The sequence below is a fragment of the Tetrao urogallus genome (genome assembly GCF_951394365.1).
Source record: "Tetrao urogallus genome assembly, chromosome: 1".
Taxonomy (NCBI): Eukaryota; Metazoa; Chordata; class Aves; order Galliformes; family Phasianidae; genus Tetrao; species Tetrao urogallus.
Window position 1 is genome coordinate 62,108,832 of NC_136813.1, and position 20,062 is coordinate 62,128,893.

Below are 20,062 nucleotides of genomic sequence, written 5' to 3' on the forward strand. Positions count from 1 at the left end.
CGCGCACAAGCAGGGCTGCACGGCGGAGTTGTGCCCCGCGCAGTGCAGAGCTGTCCAAAGGCAGCGAGCCGTTCCCGCTCTCGGCACTCTCTCTCCGTATCACACACGGGCCGGGCGGATCCGGGGGGCGTTGCGGGCGGCCCCGCGGAGCCGCACTCGCAGCGGGCGGCCGCGGGAGGGTGCTGCGGGCCGCGCCGCAGAAGATGTCGGCGGCGCGGTGCTGGTGGTGGCTGCCGGCGCTGCTATGGGGCGGCGCGGGGGGCTACGTGGTTCTCAGCTCGGTGTCCTGGCCGCTGCCCGAGGCGGGGGGAGCGGCAGATGAGCTGCACAGCTCCTCCACCGAGGAGGCTCTGCCCGGCCTGCTGGAGGAGGCGGGCGGCATCTGGAAGCAGAGCTTCCCGGCCTCGGCGTACCGGGAGGACGCGGCGCTGGGTCCCGGGGCGTCGGCGCGGCGTTCGGAGCAGGGGGCCGCCCCCTCCCGGATGTTCTCGTACCGCCGGCAGCCCGCAGCACCGCCGGGCCGCGCCGCCACCGCCCGCCGCCTCGCCCGACACGGCGCCTGGGGCTTCGTGGCCTCCCGGGCCGCCCACGGAAAGGTACCGCGGGGAGGGGGTGGCGGGTCGCTGCCGGGGGGTTCCGGCTTTAACGTGTTCCCCTGCGTGTTCCCTGGCGCTCTACTGAGACAGCTTTGATAGCTCCTGAACGAGCCCACAGCGTGGGTAGCTTCTGACCGCTTCACTAGCTGCTGACTTGGTCTTGTTATTTTAAACTTCAGAGAGCTGGGCTGAGCCAATGGGCGCCGATGTTAGCGTGAAACAACACGTTTAACACCGTATCATTAATTACACGTATACAGCTGTGCACAAAACCTCTGGTTCCACGTCAGGTTGACAGAGATTCTCTTGAAGCCCTAAGACTTGAGCGCTGCTGGTTGATGCACTCAGCGCAGCCCCTTGGTAGGACAGCTCCCATACTGGCTGCAGTTACCTGGAGGATTGCGTCAGGCTGGCGGTTAGGGAAAGGGGCTGCACCAGAGGCGTGGAACAGGCTGCCCAGGGCAGCCATGGAGTTCAAGGAGCGTTTGGACAGCGCTCTCAGACACAGGGTTTGGATTTTGGGTGGTGCTGTGTGGAGCCAGGAGCTTGGCTTCGTGATTCATGAGTCCCTCCAACTCTGGATATTCTGTGACTCTGTAATATTACTGACAGCTGCTGGTTTTGTTTTGTTCTGTTTTTTTTTTTTTTTTTTTCCCATTGCAATTCTTAATAATAAACAGGCATTTTTAGCTTCAAAGTTATACAGCTTCATTAAAGTATCCCTACTAATGTTTATGAGGACCATTTATAAGCACTATAAACATTCAAATTCTAAAAGTGTATGAACATTAAAAAATGAAAAGCATGCACTCCAATAATAACATCATCCAGAGTTTTCTTATTAAGTGTTCACACTTAACTTGATTTCGCTGTAAAGGATTTTACCAGCTGCATTGACTGATAATTATACTATTTAACATGGAAATGACCATGAAGAAAGAAATATCTGAAGACATGAGAAAGTAGTAATTCAGTAAAAATGTGTCTCTTGATGACAGCAGAAGGTGGGAGACTGAGCAGCTGGGGGTTGCTGTCCTTCCTTCTAAATCTCCCTGGGTAATGACCAACACTGGGAACTGTCTGTGTGCAGAGATGCTGACGATGACTTATTTGGGTTTTGCAGATCCAAGGAATGCCCTATGGGAACCTTTTGCCTGTCAGTGACGGTCCTGTCAATAACAGCACCGGGATCCCTTTCTTTTATGTGACACTGAAAGATAATGCAGTGGCAGATCTCCTTAAGGATCCTGTAGCGTCACTGACCCTACCAGAATCAGATGGGAATTTCTGCAGGTGAGAACAAATGCAGGCAAATACCCTAATGATTCTATGATTCTGTTCAGGAGCATGGTTTGGTGGATGACATTGGTGGTGGATGGATAGTTGGTGATCCTAGAGATCTTTCCCAGTCCTAAGGGTTCTATGATTCAGTGATCTCTCCTTGGAGGTGTCTCCATGAATTCTAGGCGTTCAAGATCCAATTATAAACCATAGTGATCTAGTCAGTAATGTCTGCAGAGTTTCAAGGGCTGTTGAAGTCAGAGTATCATAAAATCATTAAGGTTGCAAAAGAGTTCTCAGATGAGCCAGTCCAACCACCAGCCCACTGACCACGTCCCTCAGTGCCACATCCACACGGTTCTGGAACACCTCCAAGGATGGTGACTGTACCACTTCTCTAGGCAGCCTGTGCCTCTGCATCATTGCTCTTTCTGAGAAGAGATGTTTCCTGATATCGAACCTGAACCTCCCTGATGCAACTTAAAGCTTTACCTCTTGTCTTATCATCTTGGCACTCTACACAGATCATCAGGTTCAACTGCCAACCCATCACAACCACGCCCACTAAACCATGTCCCTAAGTGCCACCTCTACCGACACCTGACAGCTCTGGACGTCCCACTGGTTGGGTTGTAGCTCCCCAGGAGGGATTTTGGTAAACAACAATCTTCCATGTAAAGGATGCTGGGTTTGAGATGTACTGATCTACAGCCGGTCTGAGATAAACAGTGAGCTTTCTTTCTTTCTCCCTAACCACACAAACAATGAGCACAAGCTGAAGTGTTACATGTTAAAATGTATGTATGTAAACTCAAAGCTGATAGAGTTTTCCCCCACCATGCTTTCCTCTGTGAAAAAGACGTATCTGCACCATATGTTTGTTTACAGTCAGGCATGCAACAAGTGTGGCTGGGTCAGCCTTGTGTGAGGTGTCATTTCCAAAGGCCTCTTTACGTGACGAGGTAGATGACACCAAAACTGTGTCAGACAGGGCTCCATTAGCAAAGCAGATCATAGCTGATATAGGGAAATAGATAGAATAACTGGGAATTACAGACTGCCTCAGAAAGAAATGAGATCATAAGGTCCTCTCTGGGGGAAGAGAGGTTTGTCTTAGGAACTGCATCCCAAGCTTACCTGATTGGAGCTGAATGTCATCTCAAATTTCACTCCTGCTATCTGAAGAGAACATGGGAAAAAAACAGTGAATGGCAAATATAAAGCAAGGCACTGTTCCTCTTGTCTGTATTTGTCTCCAGAATATGCTCTTTGTTTTCTTAAGACTTAGATGGTGGTAAAAAGAGTTATGTCAGGCTAATGTCCCATTCCCAAGGAATGGAAGGCTGCCAGGAACGACGGCTTCCTCTTGCAATGTAAAGCACCAATACATACTTTCCATCATTACATTTATTAAGGTAAATAATTAATGTTTATTAAGGCCCCAGGAAGACTCATTGCGTTCTTCCAGTGCTTAAAGGGAGCTTATAAACAGGAAGGAGGCCAACTATTTACATGGGCTGATAGTAATAGGACAAGGGGAAATGGTTTAAAACTAAAAGAGGGGAGATTTAGATTGGGTGTTAGGGGGAAATTCTTTACTAAGAGGGTGGTGAGGCCCTGGCACGGCTGCCCAGAGAAGCTGTGGTGCCCCATCCCTGGAGGCACTCAAGGCCATGTTGGATGGGGCCCTGGGCAGCCTGAGCTGGAGGGGATTTGGACTGGCTGGGCTTTTGAGTTCCTTTCCAATCCAAACCATTCTGTAATTCTATGATAATTCAGCTTTGAATGGTTGAAAAGGTCAACAGAGTGGTGGAGCTAAGACTCCATTACTCCACATTACTCTGTTGCTTAAAATTATTTCATTAAATATTTTGAATTAATAATTTCAAATTGTAATTAAATTTATCAGTTGTTTCATAAAAGGCTAATGGAGCTTATTCTTGCTTTCTAAGCTTTTTCATTCAATCAAATAATGAGCAGAATATCTAGATCAAGTACTTAAAAATGTATGGCCATCTCCACATCCCAGCAGCAACACAGATGCCCTATTTTCAGAGGCTCAATGCTCAGAGCAGCTGCCATTGATGTCAGCTGTTGGTGATGAGCACTTCTGAGAATTACACATGCATTTAGGCACTGGAGTGTGGCCTTTCATCCCTGACTTTAAACATCCACTTTTGAAAGTCCTTGGCCTTTTATGTTTTAGCAACGTTGCTGCCTGATTTACCTGCTTAGGAAGTGCCAATTTACCAACAAAGGAGAAATGATTCATGATTTATAAAAACACAAAATTCAGATACATCACAACCCTTCAAGAATATTTATTCACTGTCATCCTATTAAGTACCTATTAATTTCCCTAACTAACCACTGCTCTGTTGCTCAGTATGTCTGTGCTTTGTGCTGCAGCACTCTGGGCACTGGTAATGCCTATTTCAGGACAGCTGAGGCCTCTCTAATTGCCAGTGGCCACATCCCTACGCTTCTTGCTCCCTCTTTCTTTTGCATCAACTCAGAAATTTGCTTGACCTTGAGTTCAAACAGAATTCTGAAGAAACTTGCAGTAGCTCACTGGGAGCCAGAGAAGCACAAGGGAGAGCAGAGGTGGGAGAAAATAGGAGACTCCCTTTTTAGCATGTAACCACACTTTAAATATTGAGCTTGCTACTCAACAAAATACAAAGATTCAGAGTCTAATCACTGTTCCTTGCATTATTTATTTGTTTTCTGTTTACTTTTCATTATTTCATTATTGCAACATCTCAGCCTTCTGCAGCACTCCAGTACCCCACAGGAAAGCTTCAGAAGCTTCTGCCAGGCTTCTTCTATGCCAAGTTGTCCAGAGCGGCCGTGTGAGAAACAGGGAGCATCCTTAGTGCTGGGCTTTGTGAGGTGATGTAGCAGTCTTCTCTCTCCTCCTTGCTCATGCCTGTTATCCTGGCAGACCTCATATTTTGCTAGATGTCAAGGCAGTATCTGTGAGGTTTTCTTCAAAAAAAGAAGTGCCATTTATAGATGGTATTAATACCAGAAGTTCTCTCAGTCTAGGACATTATTAGTTGTTTTAATTCCAAAATAATTATGCAAAATAGCTGAAGGAATAATGCTCGACGTGAGAAAGTTCATGTCCTTATATGCCAGCAGTGAATTTGGCCTTGTAGCTTGTTTACATGTATAATTTTATTAGAATGCAACTATTAACCTACTCTAAGTTGTGCGACTTAAAATAACTGAAAGCTGTTTGATGCTCATAGTCAATGCTTGGTGTTTGTGTTTGGTGCTCTCCTGGAGAATGCTCCTGACCTATTGCATACAAAGGAAATCTCTGGCCTTTTGCAAGAAAACATAGCTGACATTTCGATAGTCTTCTTGTATCTAATGAGTTTCAAGTGGCTTGTGTGCTTGTACATCAGTTTGATATTAAATTTAGTAGTGAATTTCATTTGCTTTGGTTCAGAATATACTCAGGTTTCAAACCTTGACAATAAATATTCCCCCTTTCTGGGCTGTAAGGGATATAGGGCGGCCTTTTTTGTTTTCCAGCCTTAGTACTTAATCATCTGGGGAAAAAGAGTTAAAAAGCTCAAACTGTGCTGGCTTTTAAAAATGAAAGAAAGAGAGCTGTGATAGATGGTATCAGGGTTGCAATGCATGCTACTGTTGCAACTATAGCCTGGATTCCTCATCTCTGACCTAGAGATTTCCATTTCCCAGAGGGATACAGGCTGTTCCTCTCTCTGCAGACGCTTTCTGATGGTCAGGCTGCAGGAGTGTTAGTTAGTGGTGACACTCTGTCTGATCTGATGGCAGATAAATGGATAATGGAGGCAAGAAAAATTAAATGGTTCAAGGCTATAAATAGACTACACAGGCATGCCTATTCTGCAGAAAAACTGAAAAGATTGAGTCTTATTCTTGCAGATTTCAGAGAGAACAAGACTGGGGCCTATACTAAAGAATAGAGAGGCTATTGTTCTGAATAAATTTCCCAACACACAAGCTGCTTGGAAAGAGGATCTCTTTCCAAGTAAGATCCTGGACCTGCCTTATTACTGCTGCAGTCTGGAAAACAGGCAATTAATTTTAAACATGTGTCATCTCCTTGACATCAGGTTCAGCACATTCAAAGGGACCAAATGCAGCTTTCTGAGAGGAGGAACAGTTGCATGGCTGCCATAGGCTGGTTTTCACACAAGGGGAAAAGAAAGAGAAGTGATGAGCTAAGTCCTTAGGTTCGTTTCCCTTTGCTGTTAGCTTGAAGATGGTGTTTCAAATCCTCACTGCAGACTGGGAGCGATTTTGAGTGACCCAGATTCCTCTGCTGTTTTATGACATGCATCAGAGATGGCTCCTCCAGAGCCATTCCACCAACCCTGTTTCATCTTCTGCTTGAGGTACAACACTGGCATGAACTAAAGCATCTCCAGCATTTTTGGAGGGCGGCAGGCCACCAGGAGGACTGCTAGAGGAGAGCACTTTGGCAGGTGCGAGTTCCTGTTCTTTGGCTGGTTGCTGGCTTACACGAATTGCAAACTTTATTCTGAGCCAATCCTGAGAGAAAGACAGACTGCTTTGGATGGCAGGCACAGCCCTTGAGGTGTCAGTTGGTGATCTGATGTTTATCTGCCTCTCGGCACAGTCGCTTAATCCAAGGATGAACATAACAAAGCAATTTAGCATTGCACCTTCACACAGGGAGAAGTCACGCATACAGAAGACAAAGGCTGAATCTAAACATCCTTCAGTTTTTGGGAAGTTGAGAACCCACCTCATGGTGTTATGTGGCACAGACACATTTCTAGTTCAGGTATTTATACTGGCTCTTTTCAGTCATATGCAAATAATTATGTCAGTAGCTCTTCCTGAAAAAAATCTGTACTTAAAAATTCAGGAAGACATTAAATTAGAAAGTCAAATATGAAACCTACTATCATCATGACCCAATGCACGCAATATAGCTCCAAATTACTTTGTTGTTTTTTCTCCTGTATTCTTAAAAAACCAGCTTCCCAAAATCCCTGTCTGGTACACCAACATGTGTTTCTCTGACTTTGCTTACAGAAACAGCTGATGCTATGATTCTGGTTTTTTTTTGTTTTTTTTTTTTTGTTTTTTTCCTGTGAATTGTCTGTGGTTGAACTATATAAAACCTTCCTGGCCTAACCATACAGTTCAACTAAAAAAATTGGTTGTTACTGTCAACAAAGACAGGCAAAGAATCTGTCATGACATAAGAAATTACAGTTAAAGCATTCTAGAAAGTATTCTCTTCTAGGAACAGCAGAATGACTTAAAGCATTCAGACAGGTAGACTATGATATCATCACTTGGATGAAGAAAAGCCATTGTACTGTTCAGCTCCCAAGCCTGACGTCAGGTCCAGCATGGAAGACAGCTCTTCTGAAAGTCAAGATGTCTTTTGAGTGTCTCTGCTGGCTCTCAAACGTTTGTCCAAGCCATAGCAGAGCAAAACTGCCCTACCATATCCAGCTGAAGGCCAGTAACAGCTTTTCAGATTATGAAATTGCTTTCAGCAGAGATTTTCTTTGACGTTCATGCCATGTGGATTAGCAGCACCAATGCACTCTTTATGCCTCAGAGTCTCCATCAGTTAGTGACGAGCAAATGAAATGAATAAGGAGGATAACTCGCTTTTCAAAATTAATCAGATTTAATAAGCAGAATTATATGCACCCTGCAATAATTCCCAAAGCACATAGCATTTCCTTTGTTATTTCATGTAGATTTTAGAAGACAAGAAATTCTATGATGCCATACTAGCTATTTGGGACAAGGCAGATAGGGGTCCTATGCAGGAGGACAAAGTGCCTGCCTTGTGTGGGTGGAAGCAGATGGGGATCAGCAAGTTCATCCTCAGCCAGTCCTAATGGCATAGATTTATATGGATGCAGCTACCACTGCAGGACAATCTTATGCCACACATGAGGTGCTCTAAAGTACCAGGAATAGGAATAGCAATAATAGAGCTTTCTTCTTGGCTCCCCCTTTCTACAACTGCAGAAAACTTTCACAGCTTCTTCTCTCTTTTGTTCTGCTCAAGAAGAAATAGAGGAGTAAAGTTTTCTCCTGGAAGGATGGAAAGTGCTGTCTTTTCAGGGGAGAAGAGTAGCTCTTCAATGGGAAAAGCAGGCTGGGGAAGAACAGAGAGATTCCCATCTATAGATCCCTGTTTCCTCCACCAGTCCCTGGAGCATCACTGAATTCTTCCACTTTCCTACTGATTCCTTCTTGGGAACATTTGGTGGTTTTTCTCAAACGCTTTCCGAACTCTTCTTCTGCTTTTACTGCTGATCTGTGCCAGTCTGTTCTATCTCAGTGGAGTTAAAGGATAAGGATAAAGGTAATACATGGAAAAACCCAGAGCCAGAGAATATCTCATCAAAGAAGGGATCTCAAATAAAAAAAGGAACCCTAACAAAGTCCCAGTATCATCGCCTTGTGAACCCATATAATGACATCAGCCTGAACCATACATTCATCAGATCAGCGCTTAGCTAGTTTTGGTATAGGAACCTTCTAATTGTAAGCTACAAGCTGGCTTATGCAGTAAACAATTTAATGAGTAGGTGGCACTCTTTGCCCTGAACCAGTCCTGAACTGTGACTCAGAAAGTGCAGAAGTGGTATGCAGTAAAATAAGTGGGACGTGTTCATCAGCAGTATGCTTCCCATCATTGCTGAGAAGCATATTCACTTGGACGCTGGCCGGCCCGTAGCTCAGCAGAGCTAGCTAAGATGGAACTCTGAGGGCCAGCTGAACGGAAGCGAATGCAGCTCCCTCTCCAACTTCACATGCTCACAGGAGAGAACTGCCCAGGGTGGGTCAAACTCTGCATACCTTGTTTGCTCACCATAAGCAGAGGGATGGAGACAATCAATTCTTCTTTCTTCACAAATCAGATGAATAATTAAGAGAATGTCTCTTAATGCACCGTGTTCTTACAAAGTGCATAAGCTGAATCCTCTTCCATTTTCATCTGGCTTCAGTTAATTTCTGCAAGAAGGTGTATATATTTTATATAAGCATAAATAAATAAACATGTTCCCTATTGATTTGTCTTGTTCCACAAGTCGTTGCTTTTTCTTCCCTTCAGTTCTCATCACAGCCTCCATGAAGACTTCTCCAGGGCTGCAGATAATTCTCTAGCTGGGACCTAAGAAGCCATCCATGGTTTCCTTGGCATGGAGACAGTGCAGTCAGCATGCCTTCTCTTTCCATGGCTCTGCCTTCCCACAGCCCCCATCAGCAGTGCACAAATTTGATATAAAGCTGTTTCTGCATTCCTTGTGCCAACCAAGGCAAAAGGAACCCAAGGACTGAGAGCTGAATATGGATTAATTTAGGTAGAAGGCAAGAAATAACTAGGGAATGCATGGCTACACCGCTATGGATGTGTAGGAGGGATACTTTAGCAAATATACCTGTAAATTTATCCTTAATATCCCTTCATTATCGTTAGTAAAAATATAAGCCGTGTCACTGGCTGTATCCCCTTACTCCTAAGAAATAAAACCTGTGTGTACATTAATTACACCAGTAGCACCAATGAAAAGTCAAAACCCGTTCACAACACAGTTAGAAGAGATTTAACTTCTAGTGTTTTTTGATTATTTAGAAACCATAAAAGTAATTATTCATTACTAGGGGAATCCTATGCCAAAAGTGATGTAGAAACAGATTTATTTCAGAATATGAAGAGCTCCTTTGATTGAAACAAATACTAATGTTAGTGTAAGATTAGAATACAAGGTCAGCGTTCTGAAACAGAAAACCTATGATAAGAGGCAGTGTTAAAAGCAAAGCAGCCAAATAATAATACTAGATTCAAATGTGTGGTTGTCCTTGTTCAGCTCTTCTAAACTTCATCGTGCATGTTTTTAACAAATAATTTGCCTCATTTCCCAGAAAAATGAACTTCTGCCTCTCCAGAGCGTTGCTCGGTTGTACAAAATTCAGTCTGAATAACTTTTACTGGGAATGGTAGTATTGTGTGTACCAGTGTAACACTCTGAGAAGAGAGTAACATACAGAAAACTAAAAACAGAAGAAAGAGGCAGAGAAAAATATACAGCAATAAAAAGATTCCAGATATAGCTGTACAGTATGTAGGTTTTGTCATCAGCCACATATGCAGTGTGCAGTTTTTCCTGTAAACCAGGGAAAAACCACATCTGACACATCTATCGGGCAAAAAAAAACTCTTAAGAAAGGAGGGCAACATTCACTGCATAACAGCAACATCAAGTCAATTGCCAACTCAAAAATCAGCAAGTACTGAGAATAAATATTTGCACAAAAAGATCAAATAATTGCCATTTGAGAAGATATAAACCTCTTTCTGCTCCTACCTACAGCCACATGGATCACCTTGATCACTCTGTTAAATGAAGACATCCTTTAAAACAATCCCTGAAAGTAGTTAACATTTTACCTAGGGGCTGTACCAGACAAAAGCAGTTACAAATAGCCCTCCTCACTTTCTGTTGTTTTATGGCACTACTAGGCTATGGATAAAATGGTTTTCATATACAAAGGATTATTAGTTTAAAGCAAATATTTTGAACTGCAGTTTTGCTAGTGAGAATTCCCTTCCATATTCTGAAGACTCAGTGAGTTAAATGTATAAAAATACGTAGGGTGCCAAGGTGATAGGATGAGAAGGAATGGCCTCAAATTGAACCGGGGACATTCAGGTTGGAAAATGGGGAAAAATTCGTATTAGGAAGAGTGGTGAGGCTACCACCAGAACAGTGAAGTGGAACAGTCTGCTCAGGGAGGTGATGGAGTCACTGTCCATATGTGTGGATGTGGCACTGAGGGATGTGGTTAGTGGATGTGGTGGTGATGGGTTGATGGTTGGATTAGATGATCTGAAAGGGCGTTTCCAACCTTATTGAGTCTATGATTCTGCGACCATGTAGACAAGTCTATACTATGAATGTACACTGGTAAAATTCCTTGTGTCTGGGTAAGGAATGTGGATTTTCAGGTATTCAGGATGCCATTTGTTATTTCATAATTAAAAAAAAAAAAAATGTACTGCAGAAAATGGGGCCATTATTTATTGACGTGAACAGAAAGCTTGAGCTTGACCCTTAGTGGCTGAGCTTCCTCTCATGCATGGCAAGGGAAAAGAAGCACAAGTGCAGTTTGTCCAGACATCGTTAGGCTGAACATCACCTTCAGAGAACAGCTGCTCCATCCTGAACAGGATGCTGAAAACACACCCCAGAGATGACGTGACTGCAAACGGCTCTTTGGATCTCAGGCTACAGACTGTGCCAAGTGCTCACTGGGCATAGCTGAGTATCAACCAGCTCGCTGTATTTCCTTGCATATTTCTGTTTGTGGTCCTATCTATAAAAGCAGACACTTTATCCAGTAAGCTATGCAGTCTTTCATAACCATCTGTGGGGAATCTGCAGGTGTTAAATTAGCTGCAGGAGGATGCCCATATGTTTCCTGCATGTGATAGGCACATATTGAGAGTTACAACAAAAAAAGCCATTGCAGATTGCACACAGTTAATGCTAAAGGGCTCAAGCCGAGATCCTTAAGTAAAATTGCACACAAATGAGATGTAATTTACTGCACTGCTTCAGATTAAAACTGAGCAAGAAATGCAATCTTCATTTCCTAAAGTAGTTTTCAGGGCATATGTTTGTAAGTGGGGACCCAGTCTTGGGCAATGCTGAGCAGTCTCAGTGTGCTGGCAATGAGCCGTGGGGCTGTTCAGCACATCTACGGAGCAGGCCTTTGTAGTCATTTCATGAAACTTTTTTGCAGTTTGTCAGTTTACATATGATTTATATCACTGTACTGTAGAAGTCAGAGTCAGCAGTTGCTCCGTAGCTACTAATGGGAGTTATTTATTATTACTGTATAGAAAGCCAAAAGGCAACAAGTATCTACCCTGTCTTAGTTTGAAGGATGAGTGCAGTTGGATATATTTTTTTAATAGACCTTACTTGTCTCTCTTTCTTTTTTTTTCTTTTTCTTTTTTTTTTTTTTTTGGCTCGTTCTGTGATGAAAAGCAATGTAAAGCAGTTGAAAAATGGATAAAAATGAAAAAGAATTGATTTTCTAGGATAGGCAGAAGGAAAAAGGACGCACAAATACAAGCATGCATAGTTATTTTGCAGGCACGGTCATATGTCATCTTACTAATTCTTTTCAGACTCTTGAATTCAAGTCTGTATGTCTGGAAAACCTGCCATTTTCACATTTAAAAATATATTTATGAAGGCAGTTTTTAAAAGCATACATTAAGAAAATGTCTACAGTAGAGATCTATGTCAGGTGAGTATTCGATCAACAGACCCCCTGAATGTTACAGCTGATGGCAGAAAAGACCTGCGAGGTTTGAGAAACTTTTGCAGTTTTGAATATTTATGCAAAAGCAAATAAAACAAGGTATTACACATGAGCATTTTTCTCTGTGCACAGAAAAAACGTAGTTGATCCGGAGGATCCAAGGTGCGCCAGACTGACACTCACAGGACAGATGGTCACAGTGCCTCCAGAGGAAACGGAATTTGCCAAGCAAGCAATATTTTCTAGGTCTGTATGTGATATGCATAGAGTATAGTACAGCCTGCAGTTTTGAGACAAATATATAGATGTGGCCATTTGATATGGAAAAGCTGAGAAGTAACAAGCCTGATTTACTTTGGGGACAACAAAGTATGTTGAGCCTTTGCTGTTTTGAAATAACAAGCAGAGCTTCGTAACCTCGTTTTACCTACTGAGGCAAGGAATACGGAGACACAGTTACTAAATGTTAGATGTAAGTAAAACATGTTTTGTAATCATGTGGCTCTGAGGAGAGATTCCATGAATACGGGGTGCATTTGTTAAGAGGGACACTGCATTTAGCAATTCTTCCTCACCACAGCACAAGGGTTGCTCCTAATCCTGACAATAGCCAGAGCAGAGCTATGCTTCCTTCCAGGTACCAGTCTGAAGCCTAATTCTTCTGTGATGCCAAACCTAATGGTTGGAAACAAAATTATGGATTGTCAGCTTCTCATCTCCTGGAAACTTTGCAGTCTGATAGCAAATAATTTGTCCTTCCCAACGTTGCAGTTCTTGACACCTTCAAATGAGCTACAGCGGAGAATAAAAGAGTGTGCTGTCGGGCTGTCCTGAGAGAAATATAGGTCTTGTAGCAAGTGGTTACAGAAAGAGTCTGTGCACAAGAACTGCTTCCAAAGCCATAATAGTTACAGAACACGGTCTCCAGTCAACAAACACCAGCACAGCCCTGACACCATTCACCTCACATCCAGTTGTGCCCCACACCCTCAAGTGAGACCTGTTTTTATCAGAGTTATAGGCATCAAAAGCTCAAACTTCAGTTGGGACACACCTACAGCACAGGCTGCCAGGGATGGCCCTCCAGGTCATGTCCTGCCCAGTACAGCAAGTACTGTGGGGAAACTGGGATGTGCTGACACCCGGCATGGCCCAGATGCAATGTTCTCTCTGGCCTGCTAGGAGGGATCTGGGTGAACAGGTTTTAATAGGGTGGCATGAACAACAGGGTCAGTCTTGAGAAAATGGGGAAGCTGCGAGAGAAAGGCTGGCAGGGCAAATTAATTTTTTACAGGTCTAGGTAGCAGTGGTCACTGGCATAGAAGAAAAGCACACCAAATGAACATGATCACAGGACAACCAAACACAGTCCCTCGCCATAAAGTCCAGTGTTGCTGACCAGTGCTTTTAAGCAGTCTTTGTTTTTTCTGATGCTCTGTAAGGAATAAACATATACACTGCAGCTGCTCAAAGGAATCCTCATGGGAAAACCCTGAGGCAGCTGTCAATGTAGCTGGGTGGTCGTGGAAATGAATGTAGTTGACTGCAAGGAAGAGGGCACTGCTCTTAAAGGCAAATTTGGTTGACATTTTCAGAGTGCCCCGTCATCCTCGTAGTAATTAATGGAACAACAAAGAAGCTGCTCCAGGTTATCACCTGGAGGTGATGCACGGCTGAGCTGCACCCTTAGCAGAGCTATAAGCTTCTCCCAGAAGTAGGTGGTAAACCTTCCACACCACCCAATAGACCAGAAAGAAATAGCTGCCACTTATGCAGTGCTTTGGGTGCCTGTAGGACACCAGCAAGTCTGCAATAAAATCAGTTAATTTGCTGTGGCTGCTCAGAAATTGGTAAAGATTGTAATAGTCCCTGTGGCTTGAGTACGGCTGCATCTCCAATGACCTGCACGTGGCCTCAAGCCTCCACCCTCCTTTCTTACAAAAAATACAGGCTCACCAAGGGAGGAAGTGGAATACTGAATAAAACCACAACCTCAGTTACCCTCCTTATAAGCCTTTAAGGCCACTGTCTCTGGTGGACCACTATCCTCTGGAGCCAAAAGGAGAGGAGCATCTGGGAACAGCTCAATGAAGCAATAACACACCCAGCAGGTTGCTGCTGGTTTTTGCTCATAACCATGCAAAACAAAACAAAACCTAAATTCTGTCAGCAATGCCCCTGAGATGCCCACAAATAGCCTAGGGGCGGCTGACTGGGAAACAGGGAGTTACTGGAACCCACTCATGAGACCCTGCTGGCAGGAGTTCAAGCGATAGCAAATATGGGGCCAAGGACAGATGGATGCTGTATTTACACAAAGCCTTTTCTACAAAATTTGCAGAAATCAGATTACTACAAGAGTTTCCTTTGAAGAGATACAAACACAACCTTGACACGTGTTCAAAAGTTCTCCTTTAGCTGATTTTTATTTACTTATAAACCAAACCACATTTGCAACAAATTCTCTGTTCTGCAACAGAGGAAGGAGGTATTCATTGGCTACCTTAAGCTGTAGTTTTACCCATATTGAGGTGTGGAACATCATAAACCTTATTTCAAAGCAGGGCAAAAAAAAGATGAATGATGGTGACTGTCAGATCTCGAGTTTCCTTCTGGCAAAGCACAGTAGGCTGAAAAAAAAAAATGAGACAAGGCATATGATCTGGCACATCGTTTAATATTTCTTTTTTGTCCTTCCAGGCACCCAGTGATAAGAAAGTGGCCTCGTAGCTACGAGTGGTTCTTCATGAAAATGAATATCGAACACGTCTGGCTTCAGAGCTGGTATGGAGGTGTTTCTACCATTGCAGTAGAAGAGTATTTAAAAGCAGTTCCAAGTAAAGCTTGATTGAATGGGCTTTGATCTACGGCGCTTTCCTTTCTGAACACTTAAAAAATTTCACTCTAGATGGTTATCTTACAGTGATATATATATATTATTTTCAAAAGGTTTCAAAATAACTCTGTCTTACGTGGAGCAGGGTGAAAATAAACCAACACAGACTTTCAAATTATAAAGGAGAGGTAGATAGCAGCCCTACCCTGCAATGTAGAAACACGTCATTTCAAACAGGCAATGTATCATCTTGAATATATCTGTTTGTTTAGACCTTTTTTTTTCTTTTTTTTTTTTTGCCACTCACTAACTATGGTGTTCTGTTTCACAGAAAAGGCAAACTTGCCTATTCACAGCCCTCCATGTATTGTGGAAGTATTATTGCTGCTCAGTCTCTCTGATATAAGTGCTCTCATCTAAACCTAATAACTACACCATTAGATATTTAAGTTGTTAAAAGATTGTGCTAAAGCTGCTCTCATTTGCTAACTTATATTTTCTACATGTATTTCTTCCTAATTGTCTAATTTAATATTTCACTTGGAAATTGAGTAGAAAGGCTCCAAAGACCTTTTGTGGAAAAAAATGCAAGCTGCTCAAACAACACAACTTCAACAGAACTTGTCTTCTACCGACACAAAGCTGGTTAAACACGTAAAGAGACAAAACCAAACCAGGCTTACAGGGATTATCCAAATACAACTATAAACATTCTCCTAAGAAGACGTTAAGTATTCTTTGCTAGTCTGTTCCTGTTATGAAACACAAAAATTTTATCAATAGCCTGCAGTCCCACTTTTTTTTGCACCCCATGTCCAGCCACCACTTTATTTTTGACTCATTTATGCAATGGACGTTTGTAAACCCTCACCAACTAATCTAGGGATGGAGCCAGTCCCTTAGTTCTCATTTATTCCCTGAGGTTTAAAGGGCTTGTTCATGATATTTTTTTAAAGAAGTCTGAAGATAGATAGATATTTCAGACCACAGAATGGCCTGGGTTGAAAAGGACCACACTGATCATCTAGCTTGCTATGCGCAAGGTCACCAACCACTAGATCATCAAAATACTCATTTTCCTAGTGTGGAAAGTGCAAACTTGTTTACAAACTCACTGTGAATAGGCAGTGAATACGCATCTTATAAAATAATCCCAAAAGAGTACAGAGCAGTTTTAATCATCTTCATCCCTTTCTTGAAATGTGCTGGTAATCTTATTCTGCAATTCCTAATGGTGTGATAGTGCAAAAGGTCCCATGGCTAGCATGTCACATCAACACAGTTTGAAAACCATATGGCTGGTCTCCCTATTACGTTAAGAAAGAGGCAGATTGAGATGGTTTTCTCTGAATCCCTGGGAGGGAAGCAGAGCCGTTGGCACTAGCCCACATCAACGCAGGCATGAGTAGTGTGGATTTCTCAGTGAGTGACCTGAGCTTTTACAGGTTAATCCCTGGCCAGCGTTCCAAGGCAGCTCAGGGAGCTGTGACCACCTGGAAGCCAATTAAGTGTAGCAGAGCTTGTTTTGGTTCAGGCATGAAAAAAGAACATTATCCTCTGAACAGACCTGGGCACCGTGCTGTTTTAACTTCCAGGGCTACTCAGATTTTGGCCTCAAGTCTGCAGGCATCTCTAACGTTCCTAATATTCTGTAAGAACTGAAGGAAGATGTGGGGAGAAACTTTCTTTAGACACTTGGTAAGCATTTTTTTCTTGTCTTATTGCCAGTGAGTCTGCAGATCTCTTGCAGAGGTAATTACACAAGATGAGGAAGTGTCCTGTCTGAATGTATTTCCCGTATTTTCTTGGCAGATGAACAGCATCCTCCCATCTGAATTTGCCCCCAAATCTGGTACTGTGTAGTACCGAATCAAAATGGCTGGTCCTGTACAAATGTACAGAATACCATTCAATGAAATCATTCTTGATTGGAATAATTTTGCCATGGACATCTTTGTGCACTATGGATTTGACACTGTCCACTAGGATTAATGGGACTTTCAAAACAGAGGTCAGTAGGCAGAGTTCTAGGCTCTCTAAGAGAATTTCCACAGGTCCAACCTACACATTTCTGTGCAACTGTAATTAGACAGTTTGTCATCCTTGTTACTGCTATTCCTAGAGAAGTCTGAACTTCTCTCCCTTTGCCCCCCACAAACACACACATAGGGTGAGCAAATCCAATGTTTAAGAAAGCTAAGGAACAGTGAGAATTTTAGAAACTTTCACTTCCATCCTTAGACATCTTGGTAACAGGGACGTGGTCTTAGTATGTGTTATCCATTACTGACTAACACTCTTGCCTTAAAGCAGTAAGGGAGCGTGTCCACAATATTTAGATAAAGAGCTTTAACCGTTTAAGAAGTGTGTGCTATAAGAAAGGTTTTGAATTTATTCTACTTGCTGTGTCCCTGCACAGTTAGATTAATTGGAGATATATACTGTGTTATAAATTGACACATTCATCAGAGAGCTTTTCTATAGCGACAAGCCTTGAGATTCTTGACAGAAGCTCAAAACACAAAGTAGAATGGCATGTAAAGTGACAAAAGAGCCTTCATAAGGAAACACTGCTGTAAATCACCTGCTCGCATTTCATGCTTTCTTCCTCCAAGGAATAGCTTCCATTAAAGTTCTTGAAAGTCTACATAAATTTATCAAAAATATGACGTGCAGATTTTTGAATGGAATTTTCCAGAGCACAAAAAGGGGAAGACACAGTCAATAATTTGTTTAACTGTTTTTTACATTATTAGTTATGCACGACTTCCAATTTTTCCTTAAAGAGGCAAATGTATCAAGTGGAATTGGTGGTCATATGCCAAGTGACATTTGTAAAAGCTTTTAATCAAAAGAGTCTTATTAAGATAGCATAATGAGATCAGATTTCCTTGAGACTGTAAAGGGTCTCATCTCACTTCAGCTTAAGTTGGTAGCAGAACTCCTATTTATTTGTTGTGCTTTGATTATAAGATCAAAGAAACATTTTTAGAAAGTCTGGATAAGCCCTGAAAATTTTGTTAAGTATTTCAGCTAGTTGATGTGCAATGTATTGCCACGTATTCCGTATTTTACTTATTTCTTTAGCTTCCCCAAAAACACTTGTTGCACAACACCTATTATTTAAAACTTCAACTGGGTTTTTGCAGTATTTAAGAGATGCATTTAATCATGTCTGTGTATTTGCTGAAAAAAAGGAAGACAAAGTTCTGAATCCTGGGCTCAAATGTTTTGCTAAATTGTGCACACATCATGCATGCACAGTACTAAGCACAGCTAGTCTTAACTGCTGTTCTTATTTAACCAAAGAATACTCCATTACTGATGAAATTTTCATCACTTAGCTGGAGGAAGTTCAGTATGTTTTATTTCTGGATGTGTACTGTAATCTGCAATGCCTTTTGATTTCTAAAGATACTGAATGTTAACAAAATACCCATCAAGGACAACATGCAAATAAAACAGTTTTCAAAGAGGAACTGCAGTTAGTATATCCTTAAGTGTGCAGGATGGTATGAGCCCGAGTAGCTTACTTTTTTTGGCAGCTATTCAAATTTCTGCTTTTTTCTGTTTTTCTGAACCGAGCTGATTTCTTCCAAAGCACTTCTGGGAACAGAGAATCAGATCTATCTTGGTGTAGCTTCACATCTCTCCAGGGATGAAGCAGCTGGGCACATTCTATCTTCCTTTCGTCTTCTCAGTTATATCAGTTCTGTTTTCATCATGGCAATTAATTGTTATTATTAACAACAATCGTTGTTCCTGTCTGCCAGGAGACTGAGCCGGCACCTATCAGGTGTGCATTAATGGTGTTTTGGAAGATTCCTCAGTGCTATTTTTTCCACTGCTAGCCTTACTCTTGTAAGTTCTTGTTACAGCTTGTTCTTTTCTGTCTGCTTCCCTCTGGCGAGATTTCTTAAGCCCAGGCTGACAAGTTACCCTTTCATACTGTTTTCTCGCACCTCCTTTCAACAAAATTCAAGCTCCTCCACTAAAGTCTCTACTTCATTAAAAAAAAAAAAAAAAAAAAAAAAAAGGGCATAGGGAACAGCCTGTGCTTCCTTTCTATTTACACCTTATCATCTTTGTCTTGTCATCGGTTGGACTTCATTCTCTGTGAAGATCATGACAGTAGTTTCCTAACCTGTATAAACTATAATCAGCATCATTTTCCTGTTTCCAATGACTCCATACTCTTCAAATAACAGTCCATACAGATGTTCCTTTCATTTTCACTTACTTACTTATTTTTTACCTCTATCCCTTTTCTGGAGCAACGTCTATTTTGATTACACTAAGTACCTATCACTGTTTTTCAAAAAAAATTCTCACTTGAACTACAGTTTTGGGTTCATTAAAAATACTCTTTTTCAATCTGCTTTTTGCCAAATACCTTCTGGCTCCTTCAAAATTCTGTTGCTTGCTGTTCTTCAACACCATCCAGCCTCTACCTCCTCTGCTCTGCCACTAACTCCATTCACCATGTGCCATTTAATATCCTCCAGCGTTTTCCTGTATTTTTTCCTTCATTAACTACTCTTGCTGTTCAGATTTCTTCTCCACAGCCCCTTACTGCACTCCATAGATCTGCCCTGGCTGTCATCTTGACTTTGTTCCTTTGATCTTGTTCTCACAATACTCAGTGCTTTTGGAGAGAGTCCCAAAACTATACTGCCAAGTATTTGGGGAGAATGCTTGAGTTACTTTAAAGAATAGTTTAGGGTTTAATTTTTTTTTTTTTTTTTTTTACTGGATTTATTTTACCAACTGTGAGCCAGAACGTGGAGCACAATGGCCTTGATGCTGACAGAGCAAAGCAGTCCTGCTGGCACCAAGGGCTTACTGAGCTCAAGGCCTTTGTCTGAGTACATCCTCCTCAGAAAGTAGGCCAGGCACTGCCAGATCTACAGTCACAATTAGGAAGAAGACTCTACAGAGATCTGTCAGTGTTGTTGGACAGTGCACGTAGCTAACTGTGATGAAGCAACGACTGTTGACCTTTCAAGGAAAATCA

The 20,062-nt window shown here is 42.3% G+C and overlaps 1 protein-coding gene across 1 annotated transcript; it reads left to right on the top strand.

The window, feature by feature from the left end:
* Nucleotides 1–203: 203 nt before the first annotated feature.
* On the top strand, nucleotides 204–15,060 carry CREG2 (cellular repressor of E1A stimulated genes 2; the record flags this gene model as incomplete). Its single annotated transcript, XM_079538986.1, has 4 exons — nucleotides 204–596; nucleotides 1,720–1,889; nucleotides 12,345–12,458; nucleotides 14,913–15,060. 4 exons carry the CDS (start codon nucleotides 204–206, stop codon nucleotides 15,058–15,060), a joined length of 825 nt encoding a protein of 274 aa, XP_079395112.1.
* Nucleotides 15,061–20,062: the final 5,002 nt, after the last annotated feature.